Source organism: Channa argus, chromosome 8 (genome assembly GCF_033026475.1).
Source record: "Channa argus isolate prfri chromosome 8, Channa argus male v1.0, whole genome shotgun sequence".
NCBI classification, from domain to species: domain Eukaryota; kingdom Metazoa; phylum Chordata; class Actinopteri; order Anabantiformes; family Channidae; genus Channa; species Channa argus.
Window position 1 is genome coordinate 4,752,972 of NC_090204.1, and position 17,398 is coordinate 4,770,369.

The 17,398-nt window shown below is 41.2% G+C and overlaps 3 protein-coding genes across 16 annotated transcripts in view; 2 read left to right on the forward strand and 1 right to left on the reverse strand.

Moving 5' to 3' along the window:
• Positions 1-2,387: 2,387 nt before the first annotated feature.
• slc10a4 (solute carrier family 10 member 4) lies at positions 2,388-5,546 on the forward strand. Its single transcript, XM_067514449.1, has 3 exons — positions 2,388-3,494; positions 3,748-3,958; positions 4,611-5,546. Exons 1-3 carry the CDS (start codon positions 2,962-2,964, stop codon positions 5,133-5,135), a joined length of 1,269 nt encoding a protein of 422 aa, XP_067370550.1. The 5' UTR covers positions 2,388-2,961; the 3' UTR covers positions 5,136-5,546.
• A 49-nt stretch (positions 5,547-5,595) lies between these two features.
• Positions 5,596-7,561, forward strand: zar1 (zygote arrest 1). Its single transcript, XM_067514465.1, has 4 exons — positions 5,596-6,366; positions 6,757-6,849; positions 7,017-7,091; positions 7,170-7,561. The coding sequence occupies exons 1-4, from the start codon at positions 5,689-5,691 to the stop codon at positions 7,311-7,313; spliced, it is 990 nt and encodes a 329-aa protein (XP_067370566.1). The 5' UTR covers positions 5,596-5,688; the 3' UTR covers positions 7,314-7,561.
• A 667-nt stretch (positions 7,562-8,228) lies between these two features.
• fryl (furry homolog, like) overlaps positions 8,229-17,398 on the reverse strand; it is a 67,073-nt gene continuing 57,903 nt past the window's right edge. For 11 of the 14 annotated variants that reach the window (XM_067514462.1, XM_067514463.1, XM_067514453.1 and 8 more), the window contains 8 exons: positions 16,380-16,587; positions 16,082-16,231; positions 15,794-15,892; positions 15,110-15,178; positions 11,748-11,765; positions 10,849-10,959; positions 10,160-10,353; positions 8,229-9,434 (listed from right to left, as the gene is read on the reverse strand). In XM_067514462.1, coding sequence (XP_067370563.1) covers positions 9,194-9,434; positions 10,160-10,353; positions 10,849-10,959; positions 11,748-11,765; positions 15,110-15,178; positions 15,794-15,892; positions 16,082-16,231; positions 16,380-16,587 — 1,090 coding nt within the window. In that variant the 3' untranslated portion in view covers positions 8,229-9,193. The remainder of the gene's footprint in view (positions 9,435-10,159; positions 10,354-10,848; positions 10,960-11,747; positions 11,766-15,109; positions 15,179-15,793; positions 15,893-16,081; positions 16,232-16,379; positions 16,588-17,398) is intronic. The other 3 variants (XM_067514451.1, XM_067514455.1, XM_067514464.1) reach the window with 1 other exon arrangement.

Consider the following 17,398-nt stretch of genomic DNA (forward strand, 5'->3'; position numbering starts at 1 on the left):
AAGGCATAGTAGAATTATCCAATTTCAAGTTTCAACCTAAAAACTGAAAAATTATAAGCTTGTAAAAATAGAATGTCAGAGCCACTGTATTGAATTGTATGACATTGCTAATTGGTGTATATTACCTTGCACTATTGAAATATTGCAGTTACAGTATGGATAATAAGTACTTTTACTTTGCAGACTTAAAGTGCAAGAAAATACAATGAAAATTAACATTTTACTTGTAATATATATATATATATATATATATATGCAGGACTTTTAATTGTAACAAATAGTTTTTACATTTTAAGGCTGCTACTTTAACTTAACCAGGTTGAGCAATAACCTTTGACTGCAATAACCTTCAAGAGTTAATCAGGGAAACATTTTAAAGAGTCTTAAGTAGATAAGCCTAAAAATAGGTGAAAATCAGTGATTTTGGACAGTCATTTCATGTCTCTTTGTATTCTGCTTTATGTATAGTCTATTGGACTGAGACGTATCGACTTCATAGCGTGTTAATTGAGTTGACATGCTGTTTAAACTGCAGGAAAATCAGATCTGTTTTATTTAGGCTATGCTATTATTAAGATGATAAAACTCAGAGCACAGTAAACATTTTGGAATTATTCTAGCCCTCAACTGAAACCCTCTAAGCTATGAAGGAACACAGTGAGAGACACTAGTAAAGTTTCTCTCATCTGTCTGATGGCAAATACAACACCGGCACAGTCAGAAAGTAAAGACCCATCCTCAAGAGAAGCCTCTTGAGGATGAAGGGGTACCGGCATACCCCATCCCACAGCATTGAGGACCTCCTGTTCACCATTATAAAAGGAGTCTTTTCAGTCCACAGTGAGACACCAGGACCTGGTCCACCATGCTTCTATCGTAAGTCCAGGAGTCAAAATGAATGGAGCAGTTCTGTCAGTCAAACAGGAAGAAGGTGGCATCCATGGTGCAGGACGACTTGTAGGTAGCAGTCAGGGTCCATGCTATAGAACCAGTAAGTAATGGCTGGAAAGGTAAGAGTCATGAGGATCAGATAGAGAATCAAGAGTGAGAGACGGGTGCAGAGCGCGATATAACTCCCTTTTCATATACAATGAAGTCAGACAGCCATACTGTCTGTGAAGGCACTTTAATACCAACAGTCATCTGGGTTCGACTTCTTCACATCAACCCAAACATTAACAAAAGCAATTTAGTGTGATCAAATAGTGTAGCTGTGCAAGGGCGTCTTCTCCACTTCAGCACCATGGACAGCACTGGCCAGCCAATTGTAGGGCGTTCTTTCCCATTTTGGTCCATGAAGAAGGAATGTTTGTCTACATTTAGTTATGATGTCAAGGACAAGAAGCAGAGTTGTGGGGTTTATCACATGGTAGCAGATATTTTATGTATTTTGTCCCTGAATCATTTACCGTTTCATAAGAGGACAGCAGTAATATTTCAAATCCATTACTTTGCATTGAGGAAGAATTTGACTGTTCCAGCTGTCTAATCAACAACTGATCGACTTTTCAGACAAACCTGAGGAGACAGCGATACAGGATTCAAGGTCACTTAACAAAAATGCATGTTTATTCTAAAACACCCTGATTAGCAAGTCCTGTAATTCATATTTTAAGTTGAGAGAGGGCTGCTTTTGTATAGCAATGTATAGCAATTATGGAGACACATAAAGATAAGAAGTGTATATTCAGACTAATTTAAACTGTAGAGGCTGGGAAGTCCTGTTTGTCTGCACTGCCATTTTAGATACTAATGATTGTACCTTTCCACTGCTGTTTCTTCGGGTAGGTTCTGTGAATGAGAAGTATGAAGGATGTTGGGCTGCAGTGGGATCAGATCTGTATCTACGGCTTAACTGCAGAGGTGAAAGCAAAATAAACATTATATTCACTGTATGTATAAGTTGTAAGTCATTTACTTTAGTTGGATATTTCTGTTTGGTGGGATTTGATACGTTTCTTCTTCAACCTTTCTAAATTGAATATTCTGAATTATATGACATAATAAACAGTACAATACAATATTTTCAAATTGTACTTAAACAATACCCACTGTCAAATATAATTATTGGAATCTTCAGGAGCAACTTCAACAATATGGTATCATCTGACACCATAGACACCAAATTTTTACCACTTACAGCAGTAAATGACTTCAGAGCATGTTTCTGTAAAAAAATAAACTGTGAAAAATTTTGTCACGCTGTAACTTTTAGCTTCTTTCCTCATCTCTAAGTTACTTTTAAGAAAACGTTATATTGCATTTTATTTCAACTCTCAGCCAGCATCTCCAGAAATGTTATTTTAAACCAGTGATGGAAACCTTTTCTGTTTACTTCCAGCAGCACTGACAGATCTCGGGTTGACAGTGTAAACATGGATGCATCCACGATCAGTTTTGGACGCTGGATTACTGAACTATAACAGCACATAATCATCAATTAAACCAGAGATGGCACCTGTCGCCATAAAGTGTCGAGCCTAATGCGCGCAGCGCGTGAAAGAGACAAGCGAGGAGCTTTTCAGTTTGCTGTACTAAATAAAAAACAGCACAGTTTTCATTCATTGACGTTGCACTTACCCAACTTCAGCACACAGCTGCCTGCACAACTTCTTCAGTTTACATGTCTTTAAAGGACGTGGAACACGGACAATATGAAATAAATGGACTGCTATTTTAGAAAGTGCGCTCCGTATGAAAGGGCCTGGGCGTCACGGATTGGCTAATACGCGTTGGCTGAAGCTCAAGACCGTGTGCAGACCCATTACAACAACGTGCGTCTGTCCGTGGCACCAGTCTGACTCTAAGACTGACTGCTATGGCACGCTCACATCCTCCAAACACTAGGTCCTCTGCAGTTTCTCATTAGTGACCGTGCGCCACTAGGGGAATCATTTTATACACGAGCACCAAGACGCACCCACGGTCCGTGAAGACTTTTTTTTTTACTCCTGTTGCGCCATGAAAAACTCAAGCCTGCTGGGGAGCGACGCACCAAACGCTGGCTTGGTAGATTTCCTTATGTCGGACACTTTGAAGCAAGGTGTGGGTTCTCCGGAGGACGGAGTCCTGGCTGGATTAGGAGTGGCCAGTGGTGCCATCTTCCTAGAAGACCCGGCATTCAGGACCGCAGCTGGAGCCGAGTTTATAGCCGCCCCTCGGACGGAATCCCCTCACCTGATGCCTGCCTTCTGGGATTCCCCGCTCAGTCACGGAATCAATGTATTTGTGGGACTTGTCTTGTGCTTCACTATGCTGGGGCTGGGCTGCACGGTGGACGTTAGCCAGCTTGGAGAACACATCCGCAGACCCATCGGGGTGCTGCTGGCTCTGGTGTGTCAGTTTGTTATCATGCCCTTAGTGGCCTTTCTGTTGGCTTTAGCCTTCTCTCTGGATGATGTGGCAGCGATGGCTGTTCTTCTCTGTGGCTGCTGTCCTGGAGGAAACCTGTCAAATATCATGTCTCTGCTTGTGCACGGAGAGATGAATCTAAGGTGCATCTTCGTGTAGCGGTTAATCAACTGTAGTTGTAAAAAAAATGTTTTGCGCATATTATTCGGCAGTTTCTGCACTGATATGAAGTAGGACGACTTTACGCATGACTACAGTTCTGCATGATTCTTTAAACTCAATGAGAGAATTTGTCAAACTTCACTTGTCAAATGATCCCACACTGTGGCTGATGATCATCACACACACACACACACACACAACATTAATGGTGCGTTTTTGCTCTCCTCTTCCCAGCATCATCATGACCATATCGTCCACTCTGCTTGCGCTCGTGCTGATGCCCCTGTGTCTGTGGATCTACAGCCGGGCCTGGATCAACACACCTGTGGTAAATCTCATGCCCTTCGGCGCCATCATCCTGACCCTGTGCAGCACTCTCATCCCCATTGGCTTAGGAGTTATGCTGAGGTATCGCCACACGCGTGTGGCTGACATCGTTTTAAAGGTAATTAAAGAGCAGTTTTCACTTTTCCAGTTAGTGAATACGTTGCTTTCTATCAATCGTTCAGTTTGGTTTGACTTTGACCTCGAGTAGCTCTTGTTAGGAACTACCTTTGTCCGTAAGCGCACTGCGTAATTTTCTAACAGAGCCCGTCAGAAGTATCGGGTGGGTGTGGAGGGGTTGGGGGGTTTGGGGCGGCGACAGCAGGAAGAGTGACATCAGATGTACCATGTCAGCAGTAAGAGCTCCTCCCTCCCGTTGCTGAAAAAAGTCATATATCATCGAGGGCCACATCAGTTACCCTGGACACTAACGTCAGGGACCAGAGATGCAGAGTCCAGCTGTGCTTTCAATAAAAGGTCAATTTTGATTATATAACTACAGATTTTCCCCATAGGGGACAACTTGACATTTTTTGTCTTTGCAAAGAATAACATGTTTATGCTGGACCTGCACTTTAGCATCTAAACCATCATGACAGTTTAGATGGTAAAACACAAAAAACATCTTAATAGTAAAAAATAGGGGGAACTTCAGAAGAGCAAGAATAAGACATTGTCCAACAAAATGTCAGACATGCAACTGGTTCTCTGTGGTAGGAAGCAGCAGCCACATGTACAGAAAATCATTCACATCCTGAATGACTGTCTTCCAGGCTTCCCTGTGGTCTCTGTTGGTCACCCTTGTGATGCTGTTCATCTTGACTGGAGCGATGCTGGGACCTGAGCTCCTCTCCACCATCCCACCTTCTGTCTACGTGGTGGCCATTCTAATGCCTTTGTGCGGCTACGCTGCAGGTTACGGCCTGGCCGTGCTCTTCAGCCTGCCGCCAAACAGCTGCAGGTCAGTCTCGCTGGAGACAGGGTGTCAGAATGTGCAGCTGTGCACCGCCATACTGAAGCTGGCCTTTCCACCCCAGCTGATGGGGGGGATGTACATGTTCCCTCTGCTGTATGCCTTGTTCCAAGCAGCGGAGGCAGGCATTTTCATCTTGGCCTACAGGATGTATAGGAAGGAGGTGCTGAACAAACCAGATCCCATGGGGATTGGGAAGGACACGGATGTAACATATCAAAGGTTTCATGACGATGACTTTGACTCATCGTATGGTGCTGTGACAGTGAGTGACCCAAACACCATCATGCTGGACCCCTGCCCTCCTGATCCAACTCCTGTCTAATATGTGCCAAATTTTAATAATAACCTTGTAGAATACGAGGGGGATTCATCATTTCGCTGTCATTCATAAAAGATAAACCTGGAAGACAGAGAGACACTGCAGAGACATCCAGAGTATATAACACTGACTTGACTGATTAAAAAAGGTTCTTTGTGCCATGAGCTTCATTCAGCTTAACCATCTGAAACCATTGGTGTTGCCCATAAACATTTATAGACAAATCAAATCATTCATTGCTTCAAAACTATGTGGGTTTGTTAGTGTTTGCGTGTGTGTAAGAGACTGATAAAAGAAACATATCACAACTGTACATTTCTAAACACTTACTGCCAATTCAGTATCTATCAAAAGTATATATATATATATATATATGTTCGAAACGACTGGTTCAAGAAAATAAAAGTGATATGGAAGAAAGTGAGTAAAGTGTCTGGGTTTTTTTTTGGGGGGGGGGGGCACTTTCACACCTGTACACAATTAGTCCTAATGACGCGCTCGTGCTACCCAACCTATTTAAACAGCCACGCCGAGGACTCTTGGTTGGTTGAACAAAATGGCAGCGTACGGTGACGAACCAGTTGACAGCTATTTCTATTCATCTTACAACCCTTACCAGGGCAGATACGCCAGGGCTAAAGACGCCAGGTGGAAATATGAAAGTTACCTGTCCCAATATGGGGACACCTCTGACGCCTTCAACAACCAGCAGCGCGCCCAGCTCAAGTCCATCTTATCTCAGATTAACCCCAAACTTACCCCGAGGCTCAGGAAGGCCAACACCAAGGATGTGGCGGTGCAGGTCAACCCGAAGAGAGACGCCTCGGTGCAGTGCTCCATCGGCCCCCGGACCCTCCTGGCCATGAAGCGTGACTTCCGGCGCAAGAGAAGGCCGGAGCAGAGCGGCGGCGGCAGCAGCGGCAGCCCCAAGGCGGCGGTCGGTGTGCGATACCCCCGCACCCTCGCGGTGTATTCACCCATCGCCTACAGAAGCGTCACCTCCTTCCTGGTCGACGAGAACAACAATAATAAAGAATCTTCTTGTGGTGAGGCGCAGGCCGGAGGGTCAACCGGTGACCTGCCCGAGTCCGCGGGGAAAAGCGACCTGAAGAAGACTGAGGACGGAGAGACTGAAAAGGTCACAGATCAGCAGAAAAAGGTCAAACAGGTGAAGACTGAGAGCGTGCAGCCAACTACCGAGAGATCAGAAGGCAAGGCGCGTGTCCGCTTCCAGGTGAGTTCAATCACGCGCCCAGAGTCACGTTGATTCATGTTTGAGTCATGTTTGATTCCCAACCCCCAGACAATGAAATGATTTAAAATCCTAGAATAGGGATTTGATGCTTTTACAGTATTTTATAGCCCATCCTTGACATCATTCAAGCAGCTGCTCCTTAAAAAATGTGACTGAGTGAACGGTCATCTTATTTGGAACTATCAGCTTTTTTTTCCCCTATGAAACTTCTTTATGTTTAGTGTTTATAAGATTTCAGTTTTGGATGAATCTCTTTTAAGCTGGGCCTGTCTGATTTTATAAATACTGATGTTTTCTCCTGTAAATTAAATGTATTTGTAGTTGGAGTGCACAAACTCACTGGCTTTTTTTTTTTTTTGGGTCCATCAGTTTCTGGAACAAAAATATGGATATTATCACTGCAGAGAATGCAATCTACGGTGGGAGAGTGCCTATGTGTGGTGTGTTCAGGGCACCAACAAGGTAAGCCCTTCTATGTGTAAAGATTTCACTTATGTAATGCTCTTTTGCACTTAAATATGTAAGTTGGGACAGTGTATGGTGGTGTTGGAAGTCCAAATGTATATAGCCTGGAATGGCTGAGTAACAGAATAAGACCTTTGCCCTAACCACAGTACGGTGTATTCCAGGTTTACTTCAAACAGTACTGTAGGAAATGCCAAAAGGACTTCAACCCTTACCGTGTTGAGGATATCACATGTCATGTAAGCCTTTTCTTTTTTTATTCCTTAAATGCCTTCTCAGTACTCAACTCAAGACCTCCACCTTTTCACCCCTTCTAGACTTGCAACAAAGCACGTTGTTCCTGTGCAATAACGCAACGCCATGTCGACCCCAAACGGCCCCACAGACAGGACCTGTGCGGCAGATGCAAAGGCAAGCGGCTCTCCTGCGACAGCACTTTCAGCTTCAAATACATCATTTAAGTATTTCAACTGAACTTTGCTGCGAAGACAGCAGTACAAGTTGTGTGGGGCAACCTTCAGCACAGGGCCTTATTTGCAGATGCAGTAATGGCATGTCTGATGCAAATCTATTTCATGTTTAGTTTATTTCATGTCTTTTGTGTTGATGAAATTCATGAGGAGCACCACACATCTGATGTAATAAATGATACTTTGCACTCAATACTGTGGTATTGTGGTGCTTGGATGTGATTAAGATGTTCCCTCAGAATGGATGCTAAATTGAACTCTTAAAACTAAAGTGGTGGGTCTGCATCTGGAAGCCTTCCAGTTCAATGTGGTCAACACTTAAGGCATTAATTGTAAAAATGTGATAGGAGCAAAAATATACATTGATTAGGTTTTTATTCAGAAGGCTGGTATGTGAATGAACAAGTGGGAAATGTAAAGAACAGCATTCAAATGTACCAGACAAGGGGAGAAGTGGAAGGAGTACAGTGACTTGCTATGACAAGCCTTCAGACAAGGGGTCATATTCTGCAGTCGCAGCAGCAATAAGGGACTTTCTCAAAGCATAGCACAGTTGACAATTTCCCCTCAGGAGAAACGGGATGAAAATGAGCAGATTTGCAATGGGACAAACCTCTTGAGGCTTTAAGCGAAACCCATGCTCAGGTATCCTGCTAACAAAGATCACAGTGGTGTGAAGGAATGCATATGACAAAGCTTGGCTGGATTGGTGCAATCAATAGGATATAAAGGCTACATTAGATCCCCCATGCCATTTTCACAAAGGCAGAAGGTGGCTTGTCCCCAATGAGCCCTTGACCCCTCTGCAAGACCACAACCAACCACTGAGGGAGCCTTTGGGAAGTTCAAGTTTGACTGGATGAAAAAGGTGGAGCGGCATATTAATGACTCAAATCTGTTCTTGGCTTTCTCTCATCACATTAGCTTTATACATACATCCTCTTCGGATGAACAGTGCATTACACAAAAGTACAAGGGGGAAAAAAATACTGGTTTTACACTATACATTTTCTAAAATATATACAGAGTAAAATAAGTTATGTTTCCATAATGAGTTATAGCCAGTCCGCACTTATGTGCAATTATGCATTTTGTGAGAGTATACCAGAATATCCAATATAATCACACAGTTAAGAGTCTCTAAAGGCAGGTACTTATTTGGTTAAAGAATGAGCTTTGCGTGAAGACCTATAGAAGGGGACTCTCCTTCCAATGCAGATCAATAAACAGTTTTCTTTTTACACTCCCTGAAGGCCAACATGTCCCACGGAGTTACAATTACATGTTAAATATCCTAACATTTACAACCTAGGGTGTTAGCTCTAATAAAAAATACATTTTTCAAAAAAATATTCTTGCAGTGCTTCTCTCTTAAGCATGCATTTGAAAACTTTTTTTAAAGAGTTTTCTATTTTTTTTGGATCCTGATGGTGTTTCCTCACATGACTCTTCCTCTGGACTGTCATATATGCTTCAACATATTCTCCCAGCCGAGGCCCCATGGAGGAAGCAGTCTGAGTGACTGGTCCATCAGGTCAGATGCAGCAAAAAACAAAGGGGGAAAAGTTATCATCCCACTGGGTCCTCCCTTGTTCTTTCCCAGGCACACCGCAACATGACTTATTGCAACTGAATTCTGCAAGTTGGGTTAGTCTGGGAAGAGATATTAGCTTTAAGCATTCATACATTTAACAATATATTTTAGGAGTCACAGTTATTCCCACACATCCTTTAGCCCTTTAAGGTGGAGTCTCTCATGTCCTCCTCTGAAGCCCCACACTATCTACCTTCTCTCTACATTTTAGGATCTGTGTAGAGAGGGGATAAATTTGTCCAGTCTAGTCCAGGCTTGAAGCCTGCAGTACGCACAGTCACAGTCCAGTGCTGACCATAGTGGTGTGGGACTGGCAGGCCTGTGCCTGACTCAGAGCTTCACGTATCTGGAGGTTGAGCTCCATGAGGCGGCTGCTAGCCTGTGACAGATCCCTGCTGGGGCCTACCACAGCCAAACAGCCCGTCTGGCCCAACGTCTGGTGACGGAAGTAAATGTGCAGAAGGGTCTGGACTGCATTGTCAGTCTCACTGCCAAATATGTCGTTGGGCCACAGAGACCTGAAGAAAGAGGATGTTGAGTTAGTACAGAGGCAGATATGATTTTGCTGAAGAAAAGATACAATATTACAACGGACCTTTATTACAAATATTTTAAATTAGTCTAGGTTTTTATTTGTCCACACTAGGGGCTTATACTTGTTAAGGGTGAATTGCAGTTTTTGGTAATACATTTTAAATAGGTTAAAATCTGACCAGAAAGAACGTTTTTATAATATTGCAGCTTATTCACAAAAAAAACAAAACAAAACACAGATGTAGGTAGTATTGTGACTAAAATAGAAGGCGTGATTTTGTCTTTGGTTAGATAGTGGTATTAGGTATACTAGCTAAAGCATGTTACAATAGCATTTCCCAGTGACATCAACAGGTTTGTTTTGTTTCTAGCACTTCTCTTGGTCCAGAATTAACAGTAGTTCCTGTCATGTTTTCAAGTCAATAAGGCATTTAGTGTTATGAGAACCTGAAAAAAACATAGCATTCTATTATACCAATTATCAATTGGTTACATGATCAATTAGTTTAACCTATGAAATGGTATTTAGGTCTAAATCCCATAAAAAAGATGGAACTAGTAATTGTCTTACTTGGTGATTGAAAAGAAAAGAAAAAAAAGACCCCAAACAGGTTTTTGTCAATTGAGTAATTATTAAATTGATTATAATAACAGCACAAAAAAATAAGTTAGAAAATATTCATGTTTGGAATTGGTTTGTCAATCTTACCTGAAGACTTTGACCTGTGTGAGGGCAGAACTGAAGTCTCTGGATCTCAGACTTTCAATCAGTGATTGAATAGCTGTCTCTGTGTTGGTCTGGGCTGTGTCTGACATACACACATCCTCCTGACAGTCATTTCCTGTTTCTGCCTCCTTTAGACAGCTCTCTAGGATAGTGAGTTCCTCAGACATGTTGGTCACCTTAGAAACAGGGAAATTAAATCAAAGCTGCACATCAAAGCATAAATGTGCAAACTCTACCCAATAATATTATGTATAAATATGAACTGGAATAGCTGACTCCATATGAGTAATAAATTAATTTCATTATAGACTTCAATATAATGTATGCTCCACCAAGATGCAGCTCAGATAAGGATCAACTTCTGTTCAAATGTAGCAATAAATTTCTATTTGACTATACAGTATGTGACCTGAATTTAAAATGAAATAAAGATGAAACTAAGAAACTAAGCAAAGAAATAAACTGAAGGATGCAATATAACACTGTCTGTTACTGTTTCTCTGACTGAGGAGACAAAACAGACCTAAGCTGAATCACCAACTAAATGTAAAATGCATTTCAGAAATGTTTTATAATTTTGGTGTATGTCAGAAACCTGAAGAACAAATGTGCTCATACGTATCTAGCTCACTTCGGAGCAGTCACTTAACACCAAATACAATGTGTCTCACCTCTGCCTCCTTCTTCATGGTGTCCACCCTGCTGATGAGCTTACAGTAGGCCTGGAAGAGCAGCAGCAGCTGAAAGTGCAACTTATAGAGCCTGCGACACAACTCCAACTCCTAGAGAGATAGAAAAGCAAGTGAAGTGTACATGCCATGCCTTAGCTCCACTTAACACTGATAATCATATTATTAGACAAATGGAGATTCTGGGTTAGAGACATGAAATTACAAGTGTATAAAGTGTTAACTCAGCCCGGAGCAAAGTGCCACCCAGTCTAGTCCATAGAGCAAGAAGTGAGTCAACTCCTACCAGAATAAGTGATGAAATCTCAATTAGAAAACTATTCATCACCACAGTCTGCAATGCTCCCTATGGCCCACTTTCACTGATAAGAATTAATATAAGACCCTAATGCAGGAAAACATTCAAGGGGAGGAAATAAATGGCCACTTGAACATATATGCGAATGAAACAACAAAACATGCAAAATAAAAGGAATCTAAACCTGACATTGCTGTAATCTCTCCCATCCCTGCCCGTTGATACCCCAGGGTGGCACTTCCCCTCTAAAATCACAAGTTACTCTACACTGAACATACGTTTCTTCATTTATCTCTAGATAGAATCAGCGTGCAGCACAAAGAGGTTAAAACGCTGATTATCCAGTCAGGATGTAGCAACAGAAACAAAAGTATGTTATGATTGGGTGGATGGGAGAGTCGAGCTGACATTTCATGATCAGTCGATGTAAAAACAGAGGAACAGGAATGGGTAGGTGGTGGAGGCAGAGCACAGCCTGTGGCTGTCGACAGCGCAGGTATGTATAGTACACAGACATGAGATGGTCAGTGGTTTTGTCTGATGTCATGATTATTAAAGAGTCTATAATATGAGAACCACTTACTGCTAGACTTTCCATTTGCTAAGCAAAGGGGTGAGCAGATCACACACACACACACAAACAACAAACAAAACAGAAGAAGAGAAAGACCAAGAATTAGTGAGCTTTAACATGATCACTTAGACACAGTGATTTGACAGGCAAGGAGCAGTGGTTCATCATCTTCCCTTCACACAGGTCAGGAAATGGTCAGTGCCGAAAGACACAAGCTCACTTCAGCAGTAACAAATACATTTACTGTAAGCATGTACAATGAAAGTAGTCAGGGGATGTAGTAAAACAGAGGCTACAGAGAGAGAGGGAAGACTAACTGTGTGACTGAAGAGGTGTTTTTTTTTTTTTAAAGCTAAGACAGCACTTTTGAGGGTGATGAACGAACCATGAATTCCACAGATCGGAGGCAAGAGCTCAAGATAAGCGAAAGTGTCAACAATCCTATGATGTGGACTGTGGGACCACATAAAAACTCCAAGGAACCTAGGACAACTGAGGACCATTTGACTCGATTATTTCCCCCTTGTAAGCTAGCCAAACATATAGAGATAAAGCTATTATTGTGCTTTAAAGTCCAGCTAAAATTACATTAGTCATCCCTTTATGCAGTCAAAATCTGTGTCAACATTTGTGGAAAATATAAGAAATTCTCCATTTTGTCTCTGCAGGCTGAAGCTCGACTGACAGCAGCTGGCAGGCATAACTCCAGCAGTGGAGCCAGAAACTAAGAAGCAGTACAGTAAAAGGAGGCCTGCTATATGTAACGTTGGTATTGTGATATATTGCAAATTTATCACATATTTTATGTACTCAAACTTTTATCTAAAAAGGGACATTTTTCCAGTTTTAATACCGTTATAAGCACAGGCGAAGATACATTGGTACAGATGTTACTGACTTGGTGAAGCTAATGAACTGACAACCGAGTGAAAATTCATAAAAAAAAAATTTAAGACAGCAAATTAACATTAACAGATAGACACTTTAATAATCCCAGAAGGGACATTTTTGTCTTGCAGTGGCGGTTACATGTAAAAATATATTTACAAAGTAATAAGATACCAATATTTAGATTTAGTGAGAAGAAGCCTCAAGTATGTTCCTGCTTTGTTCATATGTCCCTTATCCTTTAATCTTAATAAAATACAAAACACCAGATATTACAGTTTTTCTCATTCTTGGTTCCACTCTGAAATCACATTTTCAAAACCGTTAACACACAAGCTGAAACAGAAGCTCACCGCCCAAAATAACACATTTTGTTTGAAAGAAAAATGTGCTTTTGTTGCATATTGTTAATGTTTTGTTTTTGTAAAAGCATTTTTTTCCCAAACAACACAACTTTTGGTCAAACTTGTACGCGCTTTCAATCAGTCGCTACATAATGGCCAACAAAATACAAAATGCAGCTATCAATATCCCATAATCCCATGGTGATTTTTACGAGAGATAACAAACCCTGCTGCTCTCTGCACCTGTTCTTTCTTGAGATTGCCTGTTGAAATACTGTGAAAAAAATAAATAATAAAAATTGTATTCTTTAATCATTCTTGGGTCCAGCTCTTTCTATGCTCATAAATGCCCATGAATTGTCACTGACATGCAAAACCTACAATAAACTTCTATACTACACCCATTTGAATAATCAATATGGCACAGCATTGTAATGTGTTCTTTCCACAATTAATAAATACTAAATTTCTCCCAAAAAATGTTTTCTTTTTCTTTGAAATGGAACTCTGTACAGCTACCTGATTTCAACTTAGCTTTTCCTAAGGAATTGATCAATATTAGCCAAACTCAGTGTTGATTTCTAAAGGTTTCCTGATCTGCAATTACCGCTGCCTGGATTTCAAACATTTTAAATGCATTGTTTGCTACAACCACATATATAATGGCAGACTCCCGTTTAGCTTTAAAAATCGTTCCTCTGCCAAAAGCGTGCGGTAATCTGTGGACATTGTGACCGTAACATACAATAAATCAATTTGTTGAAACAACTGCATTGCTGTAGACAGTAAAACTGAAATATACATTTGTAGACAGTAAGATAGTGACTTAGCTATTTTCATTTTGAAAAAATGACTCAGAATGGGATGGACGCTTCCATGATTGATAACATGGTCAATACCTGTTGCCCAAATTTAATTTGAAGCTTGAGATCTTGATACAACTGCACACGCATGCAAACCCCTCTTCCTCACCCCTCCTGCCTAGTCGTAAAACTCTTATGTTTCTTTGGTACCTTTGATCCACACTTGCAACACAGATTTGGCATCTTTTATTGAGCAATAAGGGCCGATTGCCGTTTGAAGAACTGTGTGCAGGGGGTTGCACAGAGGTACATTAGAGATTCAGAATTTTGCAAGTAATTTCCATCAGCTTGGACCATGTGTTTTCCTTTTGTTTGCCCATTGAATACATCAAAGTTTTGGTTTACTGAATGCCATGCTTGTTAAAGATTTTGAAAAAGGATGTAAAAATGTGTGAAACCAGTGGAAATGTGTTAACACATTTGCACGAAAAGACTTGTGATGTGTTAAGATGGTAATGATGAGGATCAAGTGGATCCCAATTTCCTTAAACGCATATTAGCAATTGAGAAAAACTAATCACTGTGTTGATCGGGGTTTCAAATTATTATAGAAATCAGTCACTACCACTCTTTAGATCCTTTTTTCTTCTCAATCTTATGTAGTTCACTCACACAGCTGGTAGAGGGATAAGGCATGTTTAGTGTGGAGGCTGCTATAGACTTCACCAGAACTTGCTCAAGTATTAAGTTACAAATGGTTTGCAAACCACACAGACACCTTATGGTTTAGTAGTTCCATAGAAATGAGTGATTACACATCCACCAGATCACTGCGGGCAGAGCTGATATTGCCGTTTTGCATGCTTGTTTGACAGTTGATTTAATAAACTGTTTTCACTATCTTTTTAGTCATTAAGTTGTATGTAACTATACAGTAGAAGTGTTATCCACCTCCACTGCAATCTTTCTCCCAGCTACAGCTGTACACTATGAGTGTGTGTGAGGCAAAAGTTCCTTATAACAGAATCCATATTAACAGGCTAAAAAAAAAGAAATGTAAGAAATGTGCATTAATGCATTATGTCATAACCATTGACAGTCCTAACTGCAACTAATGCAGGAAGTACAGATTCTTCCTTAGTTTTTTAAATTTTTTCCATAGAAGACATAATCTACACTGTATCATATACTGTAGTAGAAAAAAACAAATAAACATGCAACGTAATGTCTGTTGGACTTATATTCTCAAGGCTGAGACCTATGTAGTTGTAAAATTCACCCACATCTGTAGTGTTAAGTGGGATTCTCATTCATCAAAATAGGTGTTCATTCCTACCTGTGCTTGAGTATTTGGTCGCTGGTTGCTGTCTTTCTCCCCAAATGTTTTCCTGCAGTTCTCCAGCCACTACGTGGTGAGGAGGACAGGAATGAGTGAGACAAAACAGAATGACGAAGAAAAAAAAAACATAGAGATTACGAAAAGGAGAGGATTACAAGAGTTTTTCTCCATTTGATGTATACATCCACATGTGTGTATTTGTGTGTGTAATAAGGGCTGGTCATCAATGAAATCTAATAAGAGTTTTGTACTTAGCGAATTAAAGGCAGCCTGTTTCAGAGCACGGGATAGTATCTAGCCCTCCAGGGACCACTGTCGTCTCATTCAATTAGCGCCCCTACATCCCAGAATCCTCTGCAATCTCATCTCTTCTTTTCCTCCCCTGCCCCTTGTCTCTCTTCCCATCCCTCACAGCTTCTCTTGCCTGGCTTTCTATAACTGACTTAGGAGTCCTGAGAGTTATTTTTATCCCTACAGGATGGGATGTCACTAGTGATGCAGACAGTAATGGCAGCTAAATATACTCACACCCAACACCAATTCATTGCCTGCCCCACTGATAAGACAGACTAGAGCTTACAATAACAATTAATCCCATGGATGTCCACAAAATCCAGGAGGGACTGTGAAAGACAATGTGAAAGCAGAAATGTTTGGTGTGGAAAACATGTGATGACTTACAAGCTCTGCTGCTTCTTTCTTGGCATTGTAGGTGTCCAGGTGTTCCTGCAACTCTAGCACACTGAACTTCAGAGTCTCTAACAGTCCACAGGAGACCAGCTACAACAGCAAGACAGGACACCACATACATTAACATACACATTAACACATACAATAACAGGTAGTACATAACACAAACATGTCTAGAGCAGAACATATATAAATATCAAGCAATGTGCATAACATTGCTGCAACTGGTTATTCAGTTCTATGAGAATTACTGAAGACAACCAGGCAGTATGACCTCACCGTCTCAGCATCCAGAAGCACAGTGGGGCATTGTGAGCAAGACGTCATAACTTCCAGGGAGCTGAGGAACTGATTACCCATTCGCTGGAGTCTTTCCCCAAGAAAGCGAACAGATGCATGTGTAATGAAGCCAAATTTTCTCTGAATGCTCTATATTAAACAAGTAAACAAAGAAATTATACAAAAAAGAAACATTACTACACATCAGTAAACAATACTAAAGATGCAACATCTTAAACAAAAAGTGAATCTTTAGATAAAATAAATAGATTTAATAAAGCATTTAATAGGCATTTACTTGAAAAAGGCGAGAGAACACGTGGAACGTATAAACAGCAGAGGAACCATCTGTATCTGACAGCATCTGGTTGACATGGCAACGCCAAGCATCTTCTTCATTGTCATAGGCAACAGGCTGGAATGCTGCCAGGATGGCAGAGAGGAAGGGCGAAGGGGGCGGAGAGGCCTGAATCTCTGAGTAGCAGTCTGCGTCACCTTCATCTTGACTGAAACACACACACAGGGACCAATGAGCTACAATCGAACATGTCTTACGCTCCCCTCAGTCTTTACTGAAGGGCAAATGTAAACACACACGGTTGTTGTCACTCATTGCAAGTAAATGACCTTACATTGCTGAATATGCTTCCCTTGCTACAAGACTCTGCTGCAGTATTTTGAAGGCTATAATCTACTGCAGTGCTCTAACACAATAACAACACCAGCTATTAGCATTTTAGCATCATGCATACATCTTTCTCTCCCTCTCTCTCACTCTCATACACACACACACAGAGCAGATACTTACAGGCCTGTAGGACCAAACAACCTGAAGAAGCAGATTGAATATAAGTATCTAAAACCTGCGCTGCCAAGCGCTGCAGCGGATACAGTCTCTGTCCTCATCATCACCCCAACTATCGCTTCTCTTTCTCTTACTCTCTCCCCTTGTCTGCAGAACGACTGTGCTGCAACTGCTAACAGCACTAGTGCACTGCACTCCCATCCCACACAGAACTGCAGAGCTCTAGGCACTTCTGCAAAACAGAGCCAGCTCCAGCCTTAGTAGTAAAAATGTTGTTGAGTTGCTAATCATGTCCTATGCTACTCACATAAATCCTCATACATAGAAAACGCAGAGCTGTTTAGTGCATCACTGATCTCAGACAACTGCACAGTACAAACCACTTACGCAAGTGCTTATCAATTGTGTAAGGCTTAACTTAATCATAGACCTTGAACACAGTGATATTTGCAAGGAAGAGGCTACACAATTATTTATGTGTGCTACTTCTTTAGCATAGCTTCGTAATATTG

Bases quoted from the DNA above. Each gene is read 5' to 3' on its own strand.
- slc10a4 (XM_067514449.1), top strand. From the start codon at position 2,962: ATGAAAAACTCAAGCCTGCTGGGGAGCGACGCACCAAACGCTGGCTTG. The intron at 3,495-3,747 runs GTGCATCTTCGT...TCCTCTTCCCAG, and splicing joins CACGGAGAGATGAATCTAAG to CATCATCATGACCATATCGT. The intron at 3,959-4,610 runs GTAATTAAAGAG...ACTGTCTTCCAG, and splicing joins TGGCTGACATCGTTTTAAAG to GCTTCCCTGTGGTCTCTGTT.
- zar1 (XM_067514465.1), top strand. From the start codon at position 5,689: ATGGCAGCGTACGGTGACGAACCAGTTGACAGCTATTTCTATTCATCT. The intron at 6,367-6,756 runs GTGAGTTCAATC...TGGGTCCATCAG, and splicing joins AGGCGCGTGTCCGCTTCCAG to TTTCTGGAACAAAAATATGG. The intron at 7,092-7,169 runs GTAAGCCTTTTC...CACCCCTTCTAG, and splicing joins TTGAGGATATCACATGTCAT to ACTTGCAACAAAGCACGTTG.